This window comes from Kogia breviceps, chromosome 4, assembly GCF_026419965.1.
Source record: "Kogia breviceps isolate mKogBre1 chromosome 4, mKogBre1 haplotype 1, whole genome shotgun sequence".
In the NCBI taxonomy this organism is placed as follows: domain Eukaryota; kingdom Metazoa; phylum Chordata; class Mammalia; order Artiodactyla; family Physeteridae; genus Kogia; species Kogia breviceps.
Genome location: NC_081313.1, coordinates 123,137,267 through 123,161,054, shown reverse-complemented (window position 1 = coordinate 123,161,054; position 23,788 = coordinate 123,137,267). Strand labels below are relative to the sequence as shown.

General features: G+C 35.6%; 2 protein-coding genes across 13 annotated transcripts in view; one reads left to right on the top strand and one right to left on the bottom strand.

The window, feature by feature from the left end:
• The first annotated feature begins 440 nt into the window (after nt 1-440).
• GPR151 (G protein-coupled receptor 151) lies at nt 441-1,712 on the top strand. Its single transcript, XM_059063016.1, has one exon. The coding sequence runs from the start codon at nt 441-443 to the stop codon at nt 1,710-1,712; it is 1,272 nt and encodes a 423-aa protein (XP_058918999.1).
• A 3,323-nt stretch (nt 1,713-5,035) lies between these two features.
• The window catches only part of TCERG1 (transcription elongation regulator 1), a 59,559-nt gene continuing 40,806 nt past the window's right edge, over nt 5,036-23,788 (bottom strand). For 8 of the 12 annotated variants that reach the window (XM_059063006.2, XM_059062995.2, XM_059062997.2 and 5 more), the window contains 8 exons: nt 20,801-20,919; nt 16,691-16,841; nt 12,407-12,571; nt 11,961-12,143; nt 9,771-9,950; nt 8,753-8,836; nt 7,331-7,431; nt 5,036-6,107 (listed from right to left, as the gene is read on the bottom strand). In XM_059063006.2, the coding sequence (XP_058918989.1) occupies nt 5,906-6,107; nt 7,331-7,431; nt 8,753-8,836; nt 9,771-9,950; nt 11,961-12,143; nt 12,407-12,571; nt 16,691-16,841; nt 20,801-20,919 (1,185 nt within the window). In that variant the 3' untranslated portion in view covers nt 5,036-5,905. Of the gene's footprint in view, nt 6,108-6,402; nt 6,497-7,330; nt 7,432-8,752; nt 8,837-9,770; nt 9,951-11,960; nt 12,144-12,406; nt 12,572-16,690; nt 16,842-20,800; nt 20,920-23,788 lie in introns of all 12 variants that reach the window. The other 4 variants (XR_010840271.1, XR_009335572.2, XR_010840269.1 and 1 more) reach the window with 1 other exon arrangement.

Here is a 23,788-nt window from a genome sequence, read left to right as displayed (position 1 = left end):
ACTCGGTTATTCAGATGTGGTGTTTGCTGTATTACAGACGGAGGTCTAGCTTTAGAAACAGTTAGTTGAAAATAATTGCCTTGACTGGCTCTAGTGACCCCCCCAGGAACGTAACTCGCTTACCTGTATGTTCTCCTCATTTATCACCGATGGGTATATTGGGGAGTTTTTTACTCCAAAGGCTGACAATCGGATATTAGACTTGCTAATGAGCAGCAACCATGCCCTCCTGCTGCTTGTCACTCAGTGCAGGCAAGAAATAGCACAAGCAGCAGACAAGAGCTTAGCAGTCCAACTTCTTCCACAGTCTGCTCTCAGGAAATAAGCAAGGGGAGGGTCCAGAGGTGTCAGCTGACACTGACGATGACATATTTACTTCCTACACAAAAGAGCCAAGGCAGAAAGACAAATAGAAGCTAACTTCTGCAAGTAGAAGCTGGATGGAAAGGGGGAGGCTGACAGTTGCCTTGGCAGACTCCAACTCCAGCACCATGAACGGGTCCTTTGCTCACCTCCACTTTGCCGGTGGGTACCTGCCCTCTGACTCCAAGGACTGGAGGACCATAGTCCCAGCTCTCTTGGTGGCTGTCTGCCTGGTGGGCTTCGTGGGGAATCTGTGTGTGATTGGCATCCTCCTCCACAGTACTTGGAAAGGAAAGCCATCCATGATCCACTCCCTGATTCTGAATCTCAGCCTGGCTGATCTCTCTCTCCTGATGTTTTCTGCACCTGTCCGAGCTACAGCATACTCCAAAGGTGTTTGGGATCTAGGCTGGTTTGTCTGCAAGTCCTCTGACTGGTTCATCCACACGTGCATGGCAGCCAAGAGCCTGACAATCGTTGCAGTGGCCAAAGTATGCTTCATGTATGCATGTGACCCAGTCAAGCAAGAAAATATCCACAACCGCACCATCTGGTCAGTGCTGGCAGCCATCTGGGCTGTGGCTAGCCTGCTACCCCTGCCAGAATGGTTCTTTAGCACCACCAGGCAACACGCAGGTGTGGAAATGTGCCTCATGGATGTACCCACTATGGCCGAAGAGTTCATGTCAACGTTTGGTAAGCTCTACCCTCTCCTGGTATTTTGCCTTCCATTAATCTTTGCCGGCTTTTATTTCTGGAGAGCTTATGGCCAATGTCAGAAACGAGGAACTAAGACTCAAAATCTTAGAAGCCAGATGCGCTCAAAGCAACTCACAGTGATGTTGCTGAGCATTGCCATCACCTCCGCTATTCTGTGGCTCCCTGAATGGATAGCATGGCTGTGGATGTGGCATCTGAAGGCTGGAGGCCCGGCCCCACCACAAGGTTTTATAGCCCTGTCTCAAGTCCTAATGTTTTCCATCTCTTCAGCAAATCCTCTCATTTTTCTAGTGATGTCAGAGGAGTTCAAGGAAGGCTTAAAAGGCTTATGGAAATGGATGGTAACCAAAAAACATCCAACTGCTTCAGAGTCTCAGGAAACACCCGCTGGTAACTCACAGGTCCTTCGTGACAATGTTCCATCTCCAGAATCCCCATCATCCATACCAGAGAAAGAGAAAACTGGCTCTCCCTCATCCAGCAAAGAGAAAGCTGAGAAGGCAGAGATTCCCATCCTCCCTGATGTAGAGCAGTTTTGGCATGAGAGAGACACAGTCCCTTGTGTACAGGACAATGACCCTATCCCCTGGGAACACGAAGATCAAGAGACAGGAGCTGGTGATAAATAGTTTCAAAGCAAAACAAATTGCGATGACTGTATTTATTTGTAATGCTGCTTATCAACATTGTTGACTTTGCCATATGAAACATAATAAAATTACCATTAGGAATTACAAAAATGCTTTGCAGTCTGCATTTCCAAAATGTGCAATTTGGTAAGTAGGACACCGTATTAGAAGTAATAACTATGTTATAAACTGGTTATCCAAATAATTAACTGTGTTGTTTGAAGATGCATCTGTCACAAGTGATTAGAAAGGCCAGCTGTTTTGTCACTTGTCCACAATGGCTGTTTTACTGGATAGTCCTTAGGACCAGCCGTGTACTGGCTGGCGTGGAGCTTATCTGTCAAAGGTTCAACTTCTTTATGTTTAGTTTTTTCCTGAACCTGCTGACTCTAACTTCACCTATCAAACCTTATTGCACATAAACCAGAGCTCAAAATCTACTTCTACTTGAGATTTTTAACACATAAATTTTAATGAGTTATCTTCATTTGCTTAAGAAATGTTCACTTACTGGATGAAAATCCATACAGAATTTCCATGACTGAAGGTTGAAGAATAAGGAACATCACTTTATTCCAATTCTGGGCTAATTTCAAACCATGGCTTATTTTGGCTAAGTTTAAGTAAATTCAGACTTGCCTTATACTAAAATCTGCTTATTGATCTTTCTGAAGCACCTCTGTGAGTCTTCAGTTTCTAAGTCTGGGGATTTTAGCAGCCTATCATGATATTCTATATTCTGATTTTGAGAAAGAACTTAAAAACCCCCCTTAATTCTCTTCCCAATTAAGTCCTCTTCCAAAGAGTAGCAGGAGACAATCTTCTACAAGCTGAAATCAATGTTTCTCCCCAAATCTTCTTTCTCTCAAGATAAACTATAAGCTATGTTATGGTGAACCATATCATTATGGTTAATGATAAAGGTATTAATTGGTGAATGTAACCCTCAAATATAAAGATGGTGATTTTTTAAAATGAGCATTAAACATAGCCCTAACATTGAACATGAACCCTGCCCAACTTTTAAAATACCTCAGGGTTTTTAAGTTACAAAGACTATCAAGAGTAATCCAAGGGGGGATGGGGGTGGGGGAGTGGGGAAAAAGAGGAAGAAAGGGAGGGAGGAAGAGAGAGACAGCATGGAAAAGAGAAAATTCAATGGACACAAGACAGAGAATCTGACTAATAGAAAACAAGGCAATGCAGAAAAAGCAATAAAATTAAATTCTGTGTTCCAAAATGTATTACCAGTATAATTTAAATAACAAGTAATAACTGTTCAATTTACAGCATGGTAAAGCATACCCAATAAAACAATGATGATGATAACATTTCTTTCCCTATTAAATATAATAGACATTTATCCATGATTCTTGGTTACTCTAATGGAATTCTGGGTTATTTTCACTAAGGGGTTCTCTCTGAAAAAAAAAAAAAAAAACAGAAAAACTGCACTTATGGCAAGCAGTGGAGAAAATATAAAAATATGCTGTGGATGGAATATTTTTAATGTACAGTCTGTGGGTTTTTTGGTTTGTTCTTTATAAATGGTCATGATTTGCTTTTTTAACACAGAAGGTAAGGCTTTTGGCCTTGGTTCATATTTCATTTTAAGGCTTACAAGAGCACAGTTAACTCAAGTACCTAAAATGCTGTCTTGTGAGACAATAGTTATATAATTGGATTACCTTTAAAACTGTGATGAACTATTTCAATTAAAGACTTTTATGTTCATTATCTATAGTAAATGTAGGATGTAAGCTTTCACTGTGTGACATTTTAACTTGTAAACAAATAAAAACAATTATGCTTTACTTCAGATAGTTTTGGAGACTTAAAGCTGTCTTTGTTTTGAATGCCGCTTTTGAAATCATCATTGCACAAAGGGGCTTTACAGGGAGGTCAGACCTTAACACCTGCACAGGTATCAGAGCACAATGAACCATGTATTTTTAAAGAGCTTGCTGATAAGCTCCAGATCAAAATGAAGATACTGAAACACAATGTAATTACAATGACCCTATCATTAAGAACCTAATGGGGGGTAGGAGGGATAAATTAGGAGTTTGGGATTAATATACACACACTACTGTATATAAAACAGATAAACAAGGGCCTACTGTATAGCACAGGAAACTATACTCAATATCTTGTAATAACTTATACGGGAAAAGAACCTGAAAAAGTATATACCAATGTATAACTGAATCACTCTGCTGTAACCTGAAACTAACACGACACTGTAAATCAACTATACTTCAATAAAAAAAAACCTAATATACAAAGTCCTCACTCCCTTTAAGAAATCTGCATAGAAAAGTTTGATTTACACCTTACATGAAACATTAATCCCAAATACTTTACAGCAAAAGTAAGAAATTAAAATAGGTATCACCAAACCATTTTCTTCACACTTTTCTATGGTGAGAAATGGAAAATAGTGAGTAGGCAAACAATACTATGTGGAATTCAGAATAACAAAGCATTCTAGAAACTTCACCTTTGTAGGAAAGTCCTATTCTATAATAGTTGTGTTCCTTTGGGCACGCATTTTGTTTCACTTCTGATGAGCTTCAAAATCACTCAATGGATTTATTTTTTTTAAATCCTGTTAATTACCAATTTTATAGGTTAGACTTTAGTCAGATAACCCACTCCAGGTTCCTACATATAGAACTCACATTATTTCTGTGGCACTTCATATATTTAAGCTAAGCACTAAGTCACAGAGATGTGACTGTATTTTTGTATGTGTGTGATGCATGTCTGGGTCTGTATGCATACAACAAATACAAATACCGTTGTCCCTTTTTTTAGGTTTTGTTGCAATCATAGCAGGTGTGAGGTAGCAGGGAAAATAATTTATCCTGTTAACATATATTTTTCTTAAACATTTTATTTATGTGGTAACTCAAACTAGAAATCTATGAAGGAATGAAATAGAGGGATCTTTTTAAACAGGGGAGGTAAAGCTAGAAAGAGCAATTGGGAATCAAAGGTGTCATGGTATGATGTGCATGACACATTGAAAGGAGTCCAAAAAGGCATTCATCATCAATATGTTAATATAAAAGACAAAAACAAGAAAACAGACAAAAGTCAGCATCTTCTTGCTATGAAGCAAGAAGATACTGTGCACCAAAATGGGTTCTTCACAAATTCCTTCCCCTTTATGATGCAAGTAATTTATATTCCAGCCTTTTAAAATGATGCAACATTCAAAATTTAAACTTTCTTTGTGCCAAATTACATTTGCTACTGCTTTTAAGAACAGGTTTAAAAGAAGTATTTATAAATTATATAACAATCATATACAATCCATGTATATAAAAAGGGTTGGTTTATTGTAGTTCAAATACATAAACTGAACATTCAAACATCTTAAAATTAAACTTTAGAAACAAAAATTTAACATTCAAATGGGAGTACAGTTTACAGGGAACACCCAAGAAAGGTAATTTGTTGTCTAATCCAGAATATTGATAAAGATCACTTAATGGTGAATAAAATGTTTTTAACCAGCAGTCCTAGTCTGGTCAACATGTTAGTTATGACCATGGTTCCATACCTGAGAAGAAATTACTAAATAAATCTTCTCTTAGGCTAAACAACAAGACTTGGCCTATAATTCAAAGGGGATAATCAAAGCACATAAGTGAACAAATAAAACTAAAGTGTTCTTTAGAGACAAAGGTAAAAGTATGTCCATTATAATAATCTTAGCCTCTGGAAGATAAGAATTCAATTTTCAGTGTTTTGTCTTTTACCCGCTTTAAAAAACAAAATCAAAACAAACCCCAACTTAGGTTTTTTGGAGTCTGTGGTATCTGCATCTTGCAAGTTCAAACCACAAATGCTCTTAACGTCTTGCATGTATTGTAACACTGCTAGAAAGAACATCACCAAAAGTCACTGACTTCCACACCTCATAAAAGGATAATTTTTTAGCTTCAAGATTTTAGATTTACTAGAGACAGCCTATATTTGAGTATGCAAGTCAGTCATGCCACACAAAGAAAAGCATAAATATTTCCAAAGTGTTCTCTGTTCAGAAACTGTTCATGGATGCTTCTCCTTCTGTTCATCAGATGGTTTTGCAAGAGTTTGACTAATGCACATACATGTAAAAACCTGAAAATTGGCTCATGCAAGCGTTTTGAATTAACAGACACCCCTGTGGAAGAGTATAAGAATTATTTTGTTGATCGTCTTGTGGGCTCTGATGCTGTGGGAGGTGGGGGTGGACCCCGGCGATCCAGGTCATCCACATATGCCACAATCAGTTTGCGCCTCTCCTCTGGCACACAGTCTAGTACTAGATACCGTTTGTCATTCTGCAAAATTTTTTCTACATCTTTCAGGTGCTGATCAGATTCCTGGATTAGCTTTTTGGATCTGAAATAAGAAAAGAAGTCCAAGAATTACTGACTGCTGTTCATAGGTCTTTCAGAAATGAGCTGGAAATGTCCATCTAGTTCCTAATTGTGTTTCCATTTCTTTTTTTTTTCTTTTTTTTTTTTTTTTTTTTTTTTTAAGAAAAATTCACTGCAGTGGTCACCTTTGTAAGTCGCCTCAGCAAAGACTCCAAGGAGTGAAAGGGCCTCAGAAGCTGAATTACCCTCCCACCCCTACTGGTGGTCCCTCCAGATCAGGGCTGAGGGTGGGTGGGTAAATCTTGCCCGTGCTGTACCTGTTCTGTGGATGAACAGAGGACTTCAGTCTGCGGGGCTGCCAATCCCAGCATCTTTCACAAGCTTTCACTTTCACATCTTTCACTAAATTAACTATAAAAATGTAGAAAGAAGTCTTACTTCACATCTAATTTAAAAGCCCAAGCTGATGCAAAACATTAAGGATCCTGACCAAAAAATCCAATCACAAAATACCTAAAAACCACACCCTCAGCACTATCTATCCTCCCGTGCACATACCCTTCATTAAGATGTTTCAAATTTTTCTCTTAAAAGAAGAAAAGTTGGAGCATGAAACAAAAATGGTTTCCTGCATACTGATTGCTAAGCAATGTAAAATTGTTCTCCCGATGACAACTTGCTGGGGGTGGGGAACTACTGGGTATGTTACAGAGAAAATTTGTTTTAAAGCTCTGATTTTATAATTTAAAATTTTAATTTAAGAGTATCCAGCAAACTGCTTTCCTCTGAGAAAAAATGTTTTTGCTGAGCTCAAATAAAACGATTTCAAGCTTTAGAATGCTTTAGAATGAACACTGAATAGTCTTCAGAGGAGGCAAAGATAATTGACAGTGAAAGATATTTTTTTTTAAGTCTCTTCATGAAATACAATTCTTATATATTTGGAAATACTTCTAAAAAAGCAGTGAAGTGAAAACAAAAGTATGTTTAAAAACTGGATGGGTGGGTAACACAAAATAAGAATTAACATCTGGGCCCTTTCTTTGAAAAAAAAAAAGAGAAAAAAGAAAGAAAAAAGGTAAGGGTAGATATGGGCTATATTCAATCTTTGATAAAGTTGCCTTCTTCTTATTCCTAAAAATTAATAATGTCAACATGTGTGTGAATGCAAAGTATGCTTTGGCCATCAGAGTAAGGACTAGTAAAGACAATGATTGCTGATATGAAACATTTCATTACACACACCTATATGTTATAAATTTGGTCTCTTTCAAAAGCGTCCTGAAGTCAGCTTTGGCTGTGATGTATTTGTCTCTGATGTATTCTTCAAACTCTCTTTGTTTTTTCTGAAAAAAGACAGTAAGATTAGGGGGGGAAATTCTACTAATTCCAAAATTAGTATCAATTATTTATTAAACAAGTAACCTGTAAGTCATGACATAAAATAATTCAAAAGAAAAAGGCAATAAGGTATGTTTTAACCATATAACATTCATTGAAAAAGAAAATCTTCAGTGTACATTTTTAAGGGAAACAGCAAGAATGAGAAACCATATATTAGTAGTAGTAGCTAAAACTTCAGGGCTTGCTATGTGCTACATACACTGTGCTGAGGGTTTTATAAGATATCTCCTTTACCCTTCATAACAACCTCAAGGGGTAGACATTCTTAAAAACAAGGAAATTCAGGGTTAAATGTGCATTCCTAAAGACTGTATTTATATCTTCAAGCATAAAAATAACGTGGCATAATTTATAAGATAATGCTCAGAACTTTAAAGTTCAACTGAGCATTTAGCTCAGTAAGGGAGCTTGGTAAGGGAATAGCAAAGATTAAGTATTAACTCTGAGCTTTAAAAAAAAAAAAAAAAAAAAGACCTTATTATCAATTCTAAAAATCAGAAAAGTTAGAGACTGAGACTGTATCTCTCAGCTATCCATCTACCACTCTTTTCCAACCACGTATATTTTACAGTCCACACATCTAAAATTCCACCTAATGGAGAAGGAGGAGAAGAATATTAGATCATGGGCTTTTTGGACTCAGACCTAGAGAAACCAACCAGGACAGAATGAGGGGAAAAAGGAGCATATGAAGGCTGAGGGACAGAAGGGAATGGAATAAGCTACACTTTCTGTGACATCATTCACTATTTCAGACCCTTGGTGAGTTCTTCTGCTACACAGGAGCCAGAGTGCACCAGAAGAGAGCTCAGCTTCTACAAACCTCACACATCTGAGGTTCCCCTACTCCAAAGTCTCTGGAGCATATAAGAACTAGAGATCATGTTATGTTTTTCTGCTAGCATGGCTGTAAGAGTCAAGCACTTTGATAGCCTGGTACCAATTGCCAGGCTGAATATATCTATCTAGTAGGACCTGACTATACAATAAATAAAAACTATAGCTTCATTAGTCTCTTAGAAGATCCCAAAACACAGGCTTAACCCCAAGGATTAAACTTTTAAAGTTCCTCTTGTGCTGTCTGGTTAATATACTGTACAAGAAAGAAAATATAAACTTGAAATTCAGATTTATTTCTCATACACTTAAAAGTTATTCACTTAAAACCATCAACTTCATTTCAGTCAAGATACTAGTGCTGCTGATTAAGCACCCAATTAATATTTATAAACTGAAAGTAAATCTCAGACAAAATTTTCTTACCCTGTCACTGGAGGAGAACTTAATGCACCGAGGATCTTCCTTAATGATTTTTTTAACTTCTTTCCACGTGGATGTTAAGGTAATCTTTGAAAGACAAGTGAATAAAAAAACATAAATAGAACTCACTTTTATTGAGGGGATCAAACTGCAGCACATATGGTACATAATATTACACTGACCTGCAATCTCTTGTAATGCCCAAGCATAACTGGACTAAGTTAGAGACAGGGAAGCAGCTTTAATGCAATTTCTTTTTGTTGGCTTGCCACAAGAGTTATGTTCATGGCCATACTTTCAAGGTGACCTAAGACAATCACCTGCAAACCCATGGGCAACATCGTAACTTCTGAAGAAACCATCACCAAAGAGAGATCAGATAAATAGGAGCAAAACCTGAACAGAGGGTACAAACTGCCAAACAAGAGGGCCATGGTACCAAATTGAAAATGGAGCAAAAGAAGGAATCTATTAACTCTATCATCAGGAAGCATCAATAATCACACACAGCTAAGGACATATGGAATTACTAAGGGAGCAGATATGAATTTAAAAACTGCAAAAGGAAGTAACTTCTAAACAGTGAAAGTACCATCAACATTTTACTTAAGCAAACAAACAAAAAAATCAGAGAACAAAGTGTATAAAACCCATGAACTCCAGTAATGGGTCTAAAGAGAATGACATTAAAAGTCATCTCAATGTTTTACTTTGGGAATTATTAACAGAGATTCATCTAGATTTAAGTAGAAAACTAAGAGCCGCGGGCTTCCCTGGGGGCACAGTGGTTGAGAATCCGCCTGCCGATGCAGGGGACACGGGTTTGTTCCCCGGTCCGGGAAGATCCCACATGCTGCGGAGCGGCTGGGCCCGTGAGCCATGGCCACTGAGCCTGCGCATCCACAGCCTGTGCTCCTCAACGGGAGAGGCCACAACAGTGAGAGGCCCGCGTACCGCAAAAAAAAAAAAAAAAAAAAAAAGAAAAAAGAAAAAAGAAAAAAGAAAAGTAAGAGCCGCTTACTGCAGAAGTTTCATCCAAAAGTTGCCTAAAGTGCTCCCTCTTCTTTTTGGTAAGTGCTTCAATGTGTTCATTAAAAAGCTTCTCTTTCTCCTCTCTTTCCAACAAGGATCCAGATTCCCAGCGGTGATCTTTCCGAAGAGTCCTCCGAGTATCAGACCAGGACACATCTGAAGAACGTACCTAAAAATAGAGAATGGTATCTATCACCAAACAGACTTACCTTTTCATATTTCATCAATAAAAGACTCATTTATTTGGTTTAGGAACAATACACTTAATAAAAGAAGTTTCTGATGACTCCATCTTAGTCAAGCAGTCACTGAAAATCTACTTCTTTAAGCCAGAAATCTCACCTCCCAGTGCTCACCTAAATTATGTAGTATGGGTTTAGAGGTGGCAAGGATGAAGAGAAGATATCTCCCATCGACCATGGTCCCTAAGAACTTTAAGTACCTAGGTACTCTACTGAACATCTTACCAACTTCTGGTAGTAGTAGAAATGGATATAAATGAAAAGAGGAAATATACCATCTCACAGCACAAGCAGCTCACCAGATAAAAAATTTTTTTCTTGAGCTCAATTTGGGACTTAACTACATATTGGAAGTGACACGTCCACACACAAGCAGGAATTAATAACTTCATTAACAAGATAACAGGTCTGGCTGGTTCAGCAACCAGCAGAAAGGTATGCTACATGGATGGTAATGGCATTACAAGTTAAGTCACACTGCTGCCAATGCTAAGAAATATGGGATGCTGAAAAGACAGAAAAGTAAGAAAGAAGAAAAATATAAAAACATTTATTTAACCAACACTTATCAAGCACCTAAAAACATGGCAGGTGAACACTGAACTTGGCACTGGGAATACTAAATAAAATAACACAGTTATGTCTTCCTTCAAAGGGCTTACTTTATGTAGGGAAGATAGGCATATAAGCAAAGAACTGCACTAACATGTAGTAAGTGCTGCAAAGGTATATGCTGAGCACAAGTTTGGTAAACGGCAACTGTGAGATCAAATCTGCCCAGATGGGTCAGGATCAGTCTTACAGAGAGACACTTGAGTGTGCTCCTCAAGAATGACAAAGTTTGCCACTGTGGTGGGAAATTTAAAAGCATTATAGGTGGAGGGATTGGTATGTGTAATAGTAGCATTCATTAAACTAAGTATGGTTCATTAAAGGTAAGTTCAACAACACAAAAAAAAAAAAAAAAAAAAAAAAAGATAAGTTCAGCAAGGCTACAGCTTAGGGGGCAAGAGAGGAAACCAAAGAGGATAAGGTAATATGAAGGTAGGCAGTCAAGGAATGAATAGTTTTTTATATTATGCTAAGGAGACTGAATATGAAATGTAGGGAACTTCCAGAAGTAGGGAGGACCTTTACCTTCTTCAAGTAACAAGGAGAGTGACAAAACCATCAGATTTGCTTTTTACAAAGACTTCTGTGATTGCAATAAGGAGGATGAATTTGGGGGAAACAGAGGCAGAGAGAAAACAAGAAACAACTGTATTTGTCCAGAGAACAGAAAAAAGTCATTGAAAACAGATCAGCAGAATCAAGGGAAGAAATCAGAAGAAGCAACAGGAGTGATGACAAGAGCCTTGTTGAAAGAAAGAAATGAAACAGTAGGAGAGACAGTGACAAAGAGAAGAGGAAAAAACAAATAGAACAGCAAGAGTGGTCTGGGGGCATTCGGTGCAGGGACAAAAAACCCTACCTACCTCAACAACCCTGGATAATACAGGAAGATTTTCAAAAAAAATCCCAGGGGTCAGTACACCTCCAGTCCTACATTCCATACCGTCTACATGTACAATAACTGATCATCACAATGATGACCCAAATCATCAAAGATGAACTTATGTTCAGCACACTTTATTACTATGACATGCAAGTGTGTGATGATTTAAGATGACTTCATCAAGGATAATTTTTTAAAAAGCTTTGATACTAAAAGATCATGCATTTTTATACAATACATCAAACTTCTGAAAATTTTAAATAACTAAGGTTTTCCTATTCTAATGGTGTTAATACCAATTACTCAATTTTAAAATACTTTATAGGTAACTTACTAAATTATATTTGAGTCAATTTCAACAACATCAAAATGTCCACTAATGAGGTAATATAATAGATTTCTAATATCCAGTACTTCAGAGAAAAAAGCAAAAGTGTAATACCATATCAGACAGAAGAGCCTTGAAATTCTGGATAGCTTCTTCTCGTTTGTGCTGTTCTCTCTCTCGATCTATTTCTTTTGTTTGTTCTGAACGAGCCTTCTGCACCTCTCTTTCTCGTTCTCGAAGGCTTGCCTCAATGCGGGCTTGCCTTTCAAGCTCCTTTTCTTTTTCTGAGTCTAAATTCTGTAAAAGTGAAATTACATTAACCTTCTTACTAACTCCATCATAATATGCCTCCACAGAATAACTAGTTTGACAAATACAAAATTTCAAACCTAGTTTTTAACCAATATACCTAAACACTCATTTCAAAGTCAACTACTAGAGAGTCTATTAGGAATACCAACAAGAAAAATTCTAAACCCAAAACAGTAGCAAATGCCTTTATACTGCAATTAAGAATTTTACTATTCCATGGTTACTATAAGAGTAAACATAATGGTTACCTTGGCTATTTTTTCAATGTACTGTTTGAAAAGGTCTTCTCTCATTGATGAACTATCCACTGCTTTGTAACGTGGATCACTTTCTACTTTGTCTTTTACTTTGCTCCATCGAGACTGACTGTCCAAGTGATGATTAGATAATAGTTCAAAGAAATCTGATTTTATCTGTATTTCAAAACAGGTGTGAGGTGGGAGGAAAACAATATGCTATAAGAAATTCCTCATATATAAATGTTTACAACTAGAAAAAAAGTTCACTTACCTTAAAGATAAGAATAACTTTTTAAATGCAGTTAGAGCAGAATTTTAGTAAAAAAGAATATCAGAATTGCTCTTTTACAAGAAATATAAAAATCAATACACATATAGGCTCTCATTTAAAATCTACCAAATTCAAAATAAATCATATTCTTCAATGAAAGTATTCAAATATAGAAACAACTTTTTTAGGTCGTTTATAACTTTTGATCTCAGAACTGCCATGTTTTTATGAAGCATATGAATTTGCCATTTGCCATAAGATTCAGGCTTATGAACTAATGGCAAAAATACTTCAACATCAAGATAGCAAGAATATTTTAAAAAGCAGATGAATAAAACTGTTAAAATAATAGGGGAATTTAGAAACAGTTGAGCACAAAGAGCAAGTCTTATTCATTACAAATCTGAAACTATACTGTCAAGTGTGTAAAAATAAACAAAAAATAAACTTTTATATTTTGGTTTTAAAAAAGAGCAATGTTTTTACCTTTATATATAAGAAAATTATAGAATTTCTATGGTTATAATTAGTCATTTCTAAAAAAGACACTACATTCAGATTTCCTGTGCTCTTTAGCCATTAAACATGTATGCCTTCACCAGAATATGTGTCAATGAAATTAACATTCTTAACAAATCAAGTACCAACTTAGTAACATTATACTAAAGGTACTAAATAATATTAACCTTTTAGTGTCAACGTATACAATACTTAGAACGTCTCTTCCAAATTGTTAAAACTGGAAAAATTTGTTAGAATTGTTAAAAATTTTACCTTTTTAATAAGAGAAGAAAAGAATAAACAAGGCATTTGTTTTTATGCACTTTGAGGACCTCTTCTAAAATTCAGTCTCATTTAAATTATTATGTACTGCTACCAGGGAAGATATCCGAGGTAGCTAAAGTCATTTCAACAGAGGATTCTGACCAGGTCAAGAACCTGTCCTCCCCATAGGAATTAAACATGCTGCCTTCCTACCTGACCAAGGGAATGAGAAATTAGAAATGGAATCAGAATTTTTGTGTGGGCACAAAATAAATGAATCATTCCTTCTGCCTATTCCAACCCTCTCACTTCTCGCTGTAACCTCATTTCTCCTAATAGAGGATTAAAAGGGAGGAAGATGTCCTTTCTAGAAAACACTTGTAAGGTTACAAAAAAACAGAGCTTCTGCATTAAAGAACTTTTAAAAAGATGAATTCTTCAGCTGTAGATTTCTCCACTCACCTAACTTGGCTCTTGACTGTAAGGATTAATGAGAAATAACTCATAAGCCCAATATTTCTAGATGGCAATAAAGAAACTACTTGAGGTAGCGATGTAACATAACTTTTCTGTTCATCTAACTTTGTATCTGACACAATGAACACCAAATTCCCAGATGCATGGGATAACTAGAAGGCAAAATTTACGTTAAATAAAACATGTAAGCTGCAACAAATAGGAATCTTTCTAAGCCATAAGAATTTACATTAACTTAAAAATATTTCAAACATTAGACATGAAGCCTATAAAGAATTATCATATAGTTTTAAAAATATATGATGTATAAACAGAGTGAACTTTAAATAAAATTTAACTTCTTTCACTGTGGATATTACCATGACAGGCTACAAATGGCTTACAGAAGCTGCTTTTTATATGAGAAGAATTATTTAACAAATGCATAAATGTCAATTTCCATTAGCAACAATTCAAGCTCCTACTGTCCCTATTTTCTTCTCTCCAAAAATGGAAGTACCTTACCAACTAAGCTGTCTAGTTAAAAGGGGAGAAACAGTTTCCTCAGCCAAATGTACTGAAACAAAAATTGCTCAGCAGCTAATTCAAAAGAGAGGGAAGAGAGAAAAATGCCAACTTCATAAGAGGATTAACTCCATTATATGCACCTTCAAATCTGCTGTTCCAAAATATAAATTATTTGAAACACAATTTAATAAAAATTGGTTATAATAAAAATAATAAATTATAATCAAATAAACAAAAACTGGAGGGTAGCTACTTTGGTAAACAAAACAGTCCAGTAAAACAGCTTTGGGGGCATTTTTTTAAATAAAACTACCAGTGAAAAGCTACATGAAAATGATGATTGCACCCTTTAGCTTGAAAATGCCTACTAATTGGAAAAAAAGGATTTCACCAAAAGTCAATGCCCTTCACAGGTTTTTGATTCAGCAAGTAATTACCTTTAAATTTTTACTATTCAGCTATTGATTCAATTGTCTCAATGTTACAAAGACCAGTTAGGAATCTTAAGAACAAAGAAACTCCAATATACCAGTTTACTATTCAATTACACACAGCTAAAATGCCATTTTTAAAAAACGTACTGCCAATATACTTCATAAGAATAAATACACAGTGAAAGTCATGAAGTGGTAAAACTTCATTAACCAGATTCTTCTCAAAATGTGAGTATAAAAAGTACATTTAAACCTTTATAAAGATTTCTGCTTTCATAACCTAGTTAGTAATTGATTTTGCATTCTTTAAATTGGCTGAGAAAGTTTTACTTCGGTAATTTCCTTTTTTTTCAATGTTAATAGTACAAAGATAAACCTTCAATTTAGAGAATTCAAATTTTACAATCAAAAGAAAGCAAAGCTGAATATATTAAGTTCATTTAGATGTAATGTCTATTTAATTTCTTATTTTAATGAACACATCCTGGGCACAACTCTCATTACTTCATAAGGAAAAAGACTAAAAAAAAAGTAATATACCGGAACTGTGGGAGGCTAAAGTGACCACACAGAGAGATATCAATTCTTTCCTTACTAGAGAATCTCATAATACTTTGCATAGCAGTGACTGACAGCTGTCAGACCAAACTGATTGACAGGCCACATAGCACAAAACTGTAAAGTCTATCCACTTGTTATAAAACAGAATACATAAAATAATTACCAAAAAAGTGTTTAGAAAAAGAACATTAGTTACAAATGCAAAGAGAAAAACATTCAATTTGTTTAAAAGCAATCATACGGTATCAATCATTTATTTACTTGGTTTTCTTTAAAAAAATAGGTTCTTACTAAAAGTCAAAAGTAGCAAACAATTCATTGACATGATTCTAATTCAACAGTCAAAATGTTTATGCAGAACTCAACCTTGCACATTTCCTGAGAAGCATAATCATTTACCAAAGACAGTCAACAGTGAAATAATTCTGGAAAAATCTACCTTGAAGCATAATAAATCAGATAATCAGGAAATTTCAGTTATTTCTGACAAAAGTTATTTCACCTAATACTGTTGCTATTTTCAGTGAAAGAGGCTTCCTCCCAATAAGAGTGGTGTTACTTCTGTAACAACATTTCTTAATAGAATCTGTAATATCTTAACTTTGTAGAATAAGAGGCAATTTTAAATGTCAAGAATGATAAAGCTTCAGAGGTTTTTTCTCTATTCACAAAGCACAGAGGGTCACTAAGGAGAGTGGCTACGTGTTTTGATGGTTTATGCACCTCTGGTGCCACCTCCCTACCAGTCTGCCTCCTCAGTGGTGAGCTCCTCTCCACTCCTGACACCACTGCCAAATGACATTTGGAATTCATTAATCTTTAATAGCTAACCTTTAATTCTGATAAGCAATAATTCATATGTAAGCTATGTTTACTAAAAGATTAGAAAGTCACTAAAATGCTATCTTTCAGAAGGCAAAAAATATAAAAAATCTTTTTGAAAAACTTAAATGTTACTACCTATAAAGAACCTTGAAATCTTAGCAGGCAGCCACCAGTGAATAAATAGGCCTAATAACCAGTTCTCGGTTTACTGGGCAACCTAGTATTAATAAAACTTAAAGAAAATCTATGCAGCTTAGTGACACTACTAAAATGTATGCATTATAGAAGTAAAGTGATGATATAAACAACTGTAAAAGTTAACTTAAAAAGCTAAACAATAAATGTGGGTCCTGTTATTTATGCCCATGAATGAGATTAGAAACACAGCACCAGTTCAGTCCCTTCCCATTCACACTCCCATCAATCACACCACTGGAACTAAAACCATCTTACCTTCTCACCTCTGGTCTTCGAATCTTCTTTCTCTTTCTTCCTTGCAGCGGCCACAAATTCATTAAACAAGGCTTCTCGATCTTTCATCTTTTCAATTGCTTTGAATCTTGAATCTTTAGCATGCTTGGCTGCAAATTCACTAAAAGTAGCTCTGTAACAAAATGGTAAGTGTGCTAACTTTGGTAAAGCTATTTCTATTTGTAGAAAGGTATAGCAGACAATACCATCTTCCCAGTAAGAATGTGCCAACAAGACAATGAGTCCCAACATCTGCATACAGAAAGGAGTGAAAGGGCTAAAGAGTGAAAATGTAGTTAGAGATCTGTATACTATCAGCATGATGTTAGGGGGATTAGACATCTGAGAGCAAAGAATTTGTGTGCTTCAAGAGACTTAAAGAGTCCATCTATTTCCACCCTAAGATGAGGCTGAATTCTTGCTTCCAGCCATGGTGGAGTAACTCTTACTGAATTAGCTCTCCTTCCATAAGCAACTATAAATCTGGACAAAATATATGAGGCAATTGATTTCAAGCAGTGGACAACAGGTACAGTAACACTGAGGTAAGAAGCCCCCATGGCATTGTGCTCAGGACAATTTCCCAAAATGCAAAGAGGTAGAGTCCAAGCAAAGTACAGTGGTCCCAACGAGCTAGAAGCAGCAGAGGTCAGAGTTTCGGTGCTAAAATGGCAGAGGAATAAGCTATAGAAAGAGGGTACTACCCCAGAAGAATACCATTTCGAAATCCCTCATGAATAAGTAGACAGCCAAGGCCAAGCTATAAAACAGCAAAAGGACCACTCCCGGTACCAAACTGCTACAGGCTTAAGAGCAAAAAAGAGATACCAGACACTGAGTAGTGCTGGAAAAAGAACAACATTAAGACAACAAAGCCCACAAAAGATCCACAAGGGAGACAAAGTCAGAAGTTTGACAAAAACACCTTCTACTTTCTGAGATCCATACTAACGAAGCATAAAATCAAACCTAAAATTAAAGTGACTGGCCTGTAACTGGCCTGCTAAAATAAGAATACACACTCTTGAGAAAGATAACAGATTTGAGTCTCTACCTATTATCCACAATTTCCAATATTCAATTAAAAATCACTAAACATACAAAGAAACATGGGATCCATATGAAAAAAAATTTTTAAGCCAACAGAAATTATCCCAGGATGACCAGATGTTGTTTTAGGTACAGACAAATCCTTTAAAACTATTACAATTATAATGGAATTAAAAAATATGTTCGAAGAATTTAAAACATGATCTTAATGGATGAACAATTAGGGAGTTCCAGCAGAGATATGGAAAATTAAGGTCTATGAGGGCTAATGAAACTAAGTATTAAAAAAGTTTCTTCATGAATAAAAGGCATTTATAATGCTTTCATATATTTGAATATATTTCACCTTACATAATAAGAATTCACTCTTATAATAAACACTCCCATATTTAGCATGTTTTTAGAGGTGAAAAATAAAGCTTACTTTCCCCTATAAAACTACTTATCTCAATTCAAAAATAAAACACCTCCTCTTAGGTATTAAAACAAAGATTAAATTACTACTTTAATTATCAAGAAAAAACTGGCTGGTTAACTTTAGAATTTAGTTTAAAACATCAACTGAAGAATAGGCGTACTACTCACTGCTAACATTTGCTATTTTTAAGCTTTGCTAACCAAAGCCAGATTCTAACAATCTTTTTATATGCAACTGGTATTACTCACATATCTAACTTCATTAATTCAACATTTTAAACAAAAGGATACATTGCAAAACTGGGTATGTAACCATACATATACATACAATGGATATGTAACCATAATAAAATTATATGGTAAAATTAAAATGCATACCCCAGAAAAGGGATCATATGTAGTCCATTAAATCTATTTTCTTTTCATGATAAATTAAGTATACCTTGCTTTATAATTTTAAGACAAAAAAAGCATTACTATGTTTAAATAAACTTTTTAAAATGTAAAATCAATGTATAAAAGTGAGAATTCAATTATTTTATATTTATATTTTTAGAACAGGTTAAAAAATACGTAAGATATATCTATTTTTTACCAGAAGAGACTAAAATGAAGTTTTAGCATTAGATTCCCATACAGATGTTTTCATATGACTCATTTTTTAATTCCAAAAATGCTACTTTATAACAGACAAGGTGTAAGAATCCTTTGCAGGAAAAAAGTGAGGTGGATAGTTGGTTGGTGGTAGGGGATGGGAAAGAGTATAGTGACTCGGAGTTGACCATAGGAGGTATACCTGAAATTACCATTAAAAAAGAAAAAAGACATAGAAGAAACAGGCACTAAAGTTAGGTAATTCTCCCCAGCCATTCTTTCCCTTGGCATAAACTCCAGTGTTTTATATCTATGAACTCTACTAAAGAACTTTGTGCTAGTGGTCTTCTCCCAATTCAAAGTAGGTCTATGGACGGTATTTTCTCAACTTTAAGTTTTTCCTCTTTGTTTTTTACTACTTACTAAAATCGGTCCTAATCTCTATGCTAGTATTACAATGCATCAATTTAGCAATACAGCACAAATGCCCCAAGTGCTAAGGCTTCCAGTTATGTGCCTGATGGCTTTACTTTCTGAAGTAACCTGCATAGTAAAGATCACTTCAACAATTCTATCTGCCCCGGAAGAATATCAGTAGGGTACTGTAATACAGCAAGACTTAATTTGTCAAATCCACAAAAGAGAAATCTTACTGGAGTCTCAATTATTCCCAGACCCATAAAGGGTTTTTATAGATATATTTTGCTGAATCATTTGAAAATAACCTGTAGACATCATGAGACTCCATCTACAAACATTTCAGCATACATCTCCTGAGACTAAATCCCTTTTCTTCCATAACCACAATATCCAAGAAAATTACTAATCTCTAATATTATATAATACCAATTCATGTTCCAATTTCCTCAACTGCCTTCCAAAACGTCTTTTATAACCCAGTCGCAATTACACTGACCCATGAACTTACCCTTTTGATTAAGAAAAAGCCCAAGACCCCCTGGAAAGTCTGAAACTGTTAACCTCTGAAGAATATTACATTCTTTATGGTCACAAATACTCATTTTGCTTTTATGAAATCTGTATTAATAACACCGTTAAGTTTCTCTTCATTTTTCAAATATACACTTTTGAAAGAGTGTACCAAATACACTTTTCCAAACAAAAATACTCTTCCCTGTCTCCACTGACAAAAGTAACTGTTTAAACAAGATAAACTTTTATAAAAAGTGCCATTTAACCCAGAGACTCCATGATTCTACCCCATAGTTTTAGATTCTCCATATTCTGGTATATTCAAAGCAACTTAATATCTCTAGAAGAAAGTGATTCTCCCTGTCTTGACTATTCTGTGTAATACTGGAACCTAGTTGAAATCCCACATTCACTCAGGGAAGTTACCTAATTTGCATATATCTTACTTTTCTTATCTGTAAAATAGGTAGGATATGAGCACCTAAATCACATTGGTTGTTTTCAAGACTGAATGAGATGATATACATACGCATATGCATGTACTTTAACTGCATATATGTGCATATACATCTATCTAAAATATCCAATAACTGATGCTATTATTGTTATTATAACGGTAAGCACATAAGTTTAAACTGTCTCCTTTACATATATTCAATATATATTAACAATTACATGAAAATGTCAGACAAGACAATAATCTAGACACTTAGAAATTTTTGAAATGAAAGGTCCTTCACCACTTCAATTCAATCAAAATAATGTTCCCACTCTGCAATTCATTTTGTGTGAAACTTTAAGACAGGGACAGATTTTTAATCATTTACCAGTTTCCAGAGAAAGAAACTTATTCTGAGGGAAGCTTTTAACACAAGGGTACCCTTTCTTGAAAACCAATGCCTCACAGAGCACCAGGGATTCCCTCCAAAGAACGAAGATTCTAAGAAAGGCAAAAATCAATAATGAAACAAGAAGTTTTTCATGTCCAGTCCAAAAGATGTGTGTGTGTGTATACACACACACACATATATATATTCAACTGATCTAGGAGAAAATATATACATACTTTGATATTTGATAGTAATAAACCATATATACCTTGGATTAAATTTTGCTTCTTCCATCATTTTTTTGAAATCTTCCTTGGCTTGCATTATTTTGTTTTTCTTTTCCCTGCGTTCTTCCTCTGCCCTGGTCTTTACATACTGATCAAATACCTATTACAAAAATAAACCAATTTGACAAGTTAGTCTTTCATAGAGGTAATCTAAATACCAAAGTGTAGAATCTTCGCTTCTCTTTAAGACATAATTATTTTCACCCAAAATGTAATACTGCTTTACACATATTCTATATATTTTCTCCCACTTAATAATGTATAGTCAAGACGATGAACTTTTTAAGTCACAAACCAGTAAGAACAGAGAAATGTGGAAAAAAGAAACAGCAACTCTGGAAGCTGAAAAGCACATGGAGAGGTGATAAAGGATTTGGCAGACACAAGAAAGCTGACCCTAAACCAGCAGTCAAGAAAACAAAGTAACCAATTTTTTAAATTAGAGAATCCTCAAACAGCTCCAGAATTGATAGCACCAGATACCCATGAAGCAAGGATAGGGTAATGCTACAATAAAGCTTTTTAAGAAGCAGTTTAATCACTAGATCCTCCTTGCCAACTTTATGTATCTGGGGCACTCCACTCCTGAAACTCAGTAAGGCAAGGGGTTATTCTCTAGAGCAAGGGTTAGCAAATCGTGATCTGCTGGCCAAATCTGGCCTGTTGCCTCTTTCTTTACAGTGCAAGAATAGTTTTGATATTTTTATATGGTTGGGGAAAGTAACAGAAAACTTCATGATACACGAAAATTAAATGAAATTTAAATTTCAGTGTCCATAAAGCTTTATTTGAACACAGTCATGCTCATTCCTTTACATAAATCTGCGGGTCTCCTCACACTACAACAGTAGAGTTACACAATTATGACAGAGACCACATGACCCACAAAACCTAAAATATTTATTATCTAACCCTTTATGTTAAAAATTTGCTGACCCTTTCTCTAAAAGGCAAAACACTGTCTCTGGTCTAGGGGAACATAAATTAAGAATGAGGCGTACCAGATTGAGAAAACAGGGAATTAAGCAGTTACATACCACATATCAAGACACAGTTCTTTCAGAACCAATGAAGCAAGAGCAAGGAGACTAAAAGTCCTTATCCAGGGTCTAACCAGCCGAAAAATTACTTGCTCTGCAGGATCTCAACAAACCAGCCTAAATCACCTTACAGCGGCAGGGGGTGGGGGGTTCAACCTCAGCACTTTTGACATTTTGGACCAGATCATGTTCAGCAGCATCGCTGGCCAAAAGATACCAGCAGCACATCCTCAGCTGTGACAAACAAAAATGTCCCCTAGAGCAAAAATGCCCTGGTTGAGAACCACTATTCTACAGTAAAGCCAACAATCATGAGAGCCCACCCAGATGCTTAGAGTGCCCAAACAGCATCTTAGTGCCTTGTTCTTAATCATTAGCAGTTAGGGTCCACAAAGACATCTAAGGATACTCTCCAACATGAAAAAAAGAGACCAAGACAGAAAAAACTTGGAGGAAAGAGAGACTATACAGGAAAATGAAAAATAAGAAAAAATCCTAAACAATCTCATAAAACTAAGACATCGCAACCATGAAACAAGAAAACTCAAAGAACAAAAAAAGAACTCCTAAAACGTGACAAAGAAAATAAAAAATCTAACTGAAGGGTTATTAGACAATAAAGTTGAGAAAATCATCCAGAAAGTTTTTTTAAAAGAAAGAGATAGAAAACAAGAGAGAAAAGATAAGAAACTCTGAGGACCAGCCCAGAGCACAAATGCTCTGGCCCAGAATGGAAAAATAAAGCAGCTGGAAGCAAATCAAAAAAGCAAAGCGAGAAAATCTAACAAAATTGAAAGATAAAAGTTTCTACATTGAAAGGGCCACCAAATGCCTAGCACAAAGGGCCCTTCCACCAGCCATACATAATCACCATGAAATTTCAGAACACTGAAGACTAAGAGAAGATCCTACATGTTACAGAAAAAATAAGAAGGTCCACATACAAGGGAACAGGTAATAAACAGAAGTTTCAAAAATAACACTGAAAACTATATGCAGAGCAATGCCTTCAAAATCCTGAAGGAACAAGATTTCCAACTTCAAATTCCTTAACAAGCCAAACAATTCCAAAAAGAGTACAATAAAAGTGTTTTCAAATATATAAGGCCTCAAAAATTTATTTCCCATGTACGTTCTCTCAGGAAGCTACTACAAAGATGGAATGCATTAAAAGAGAGTAAACCAAGAAAGAAATGACATACAATGCAGGAGACAGGTAAACTCCCCCCTCCACAGTAAAAGAGAGATGAAGGAAATCCCCAGGATGATGATCAAGAGCTGTCATCCTCAAAACTGACAGCTCTACATCAGGTGTAGAGGGCAACCAGTCCAGACTGAAGAAAGTTAGAAGGCTCTGAAAGAAATGTCTTCTGGAAGATAAAACACTCTAATATTTTTCCAAACATATCTTAAAAGAATTCTGTGGCTCCTTAAAAACGTGCATGCACATCTTGGAAAACGGTGAAACAGAAAAAGTTTTTATTTTTTAATACTTAAGACCTCGGGTTTGACCCCTGATCAGGGAACTAGATCCCACACACATGCCACAACTAAGGAGCCTCCCTGCCACAACAAAGATCCAGCACAACCAAATAAATAAATACTTAAATACTTAAGACCTCTTCCCAGGTAAGTTCATATATATCCACAAATCTTTAAAAGCTATATAGAAATATATACAATTATCTCACCAGTCCCCTACTAGGCATGTAGGTCATTTTCAAAACCTTCTAAATATAGCACTGTAGTAGCTCATGGAAGTATGTGCAGGCTAAAAGAAGTGGAGAAGAGTGTTGTTTCCAACCCCTCTCCCATCTCAGTATATACTTTCTTACTTGTAACAGTACTAAATTACAAATAAAAGCCAAGTGAATTTATATTGTTTCCTTTCAGAAGCTGGAAAAAAATTTGTATCCTCTCCTCTAGGCT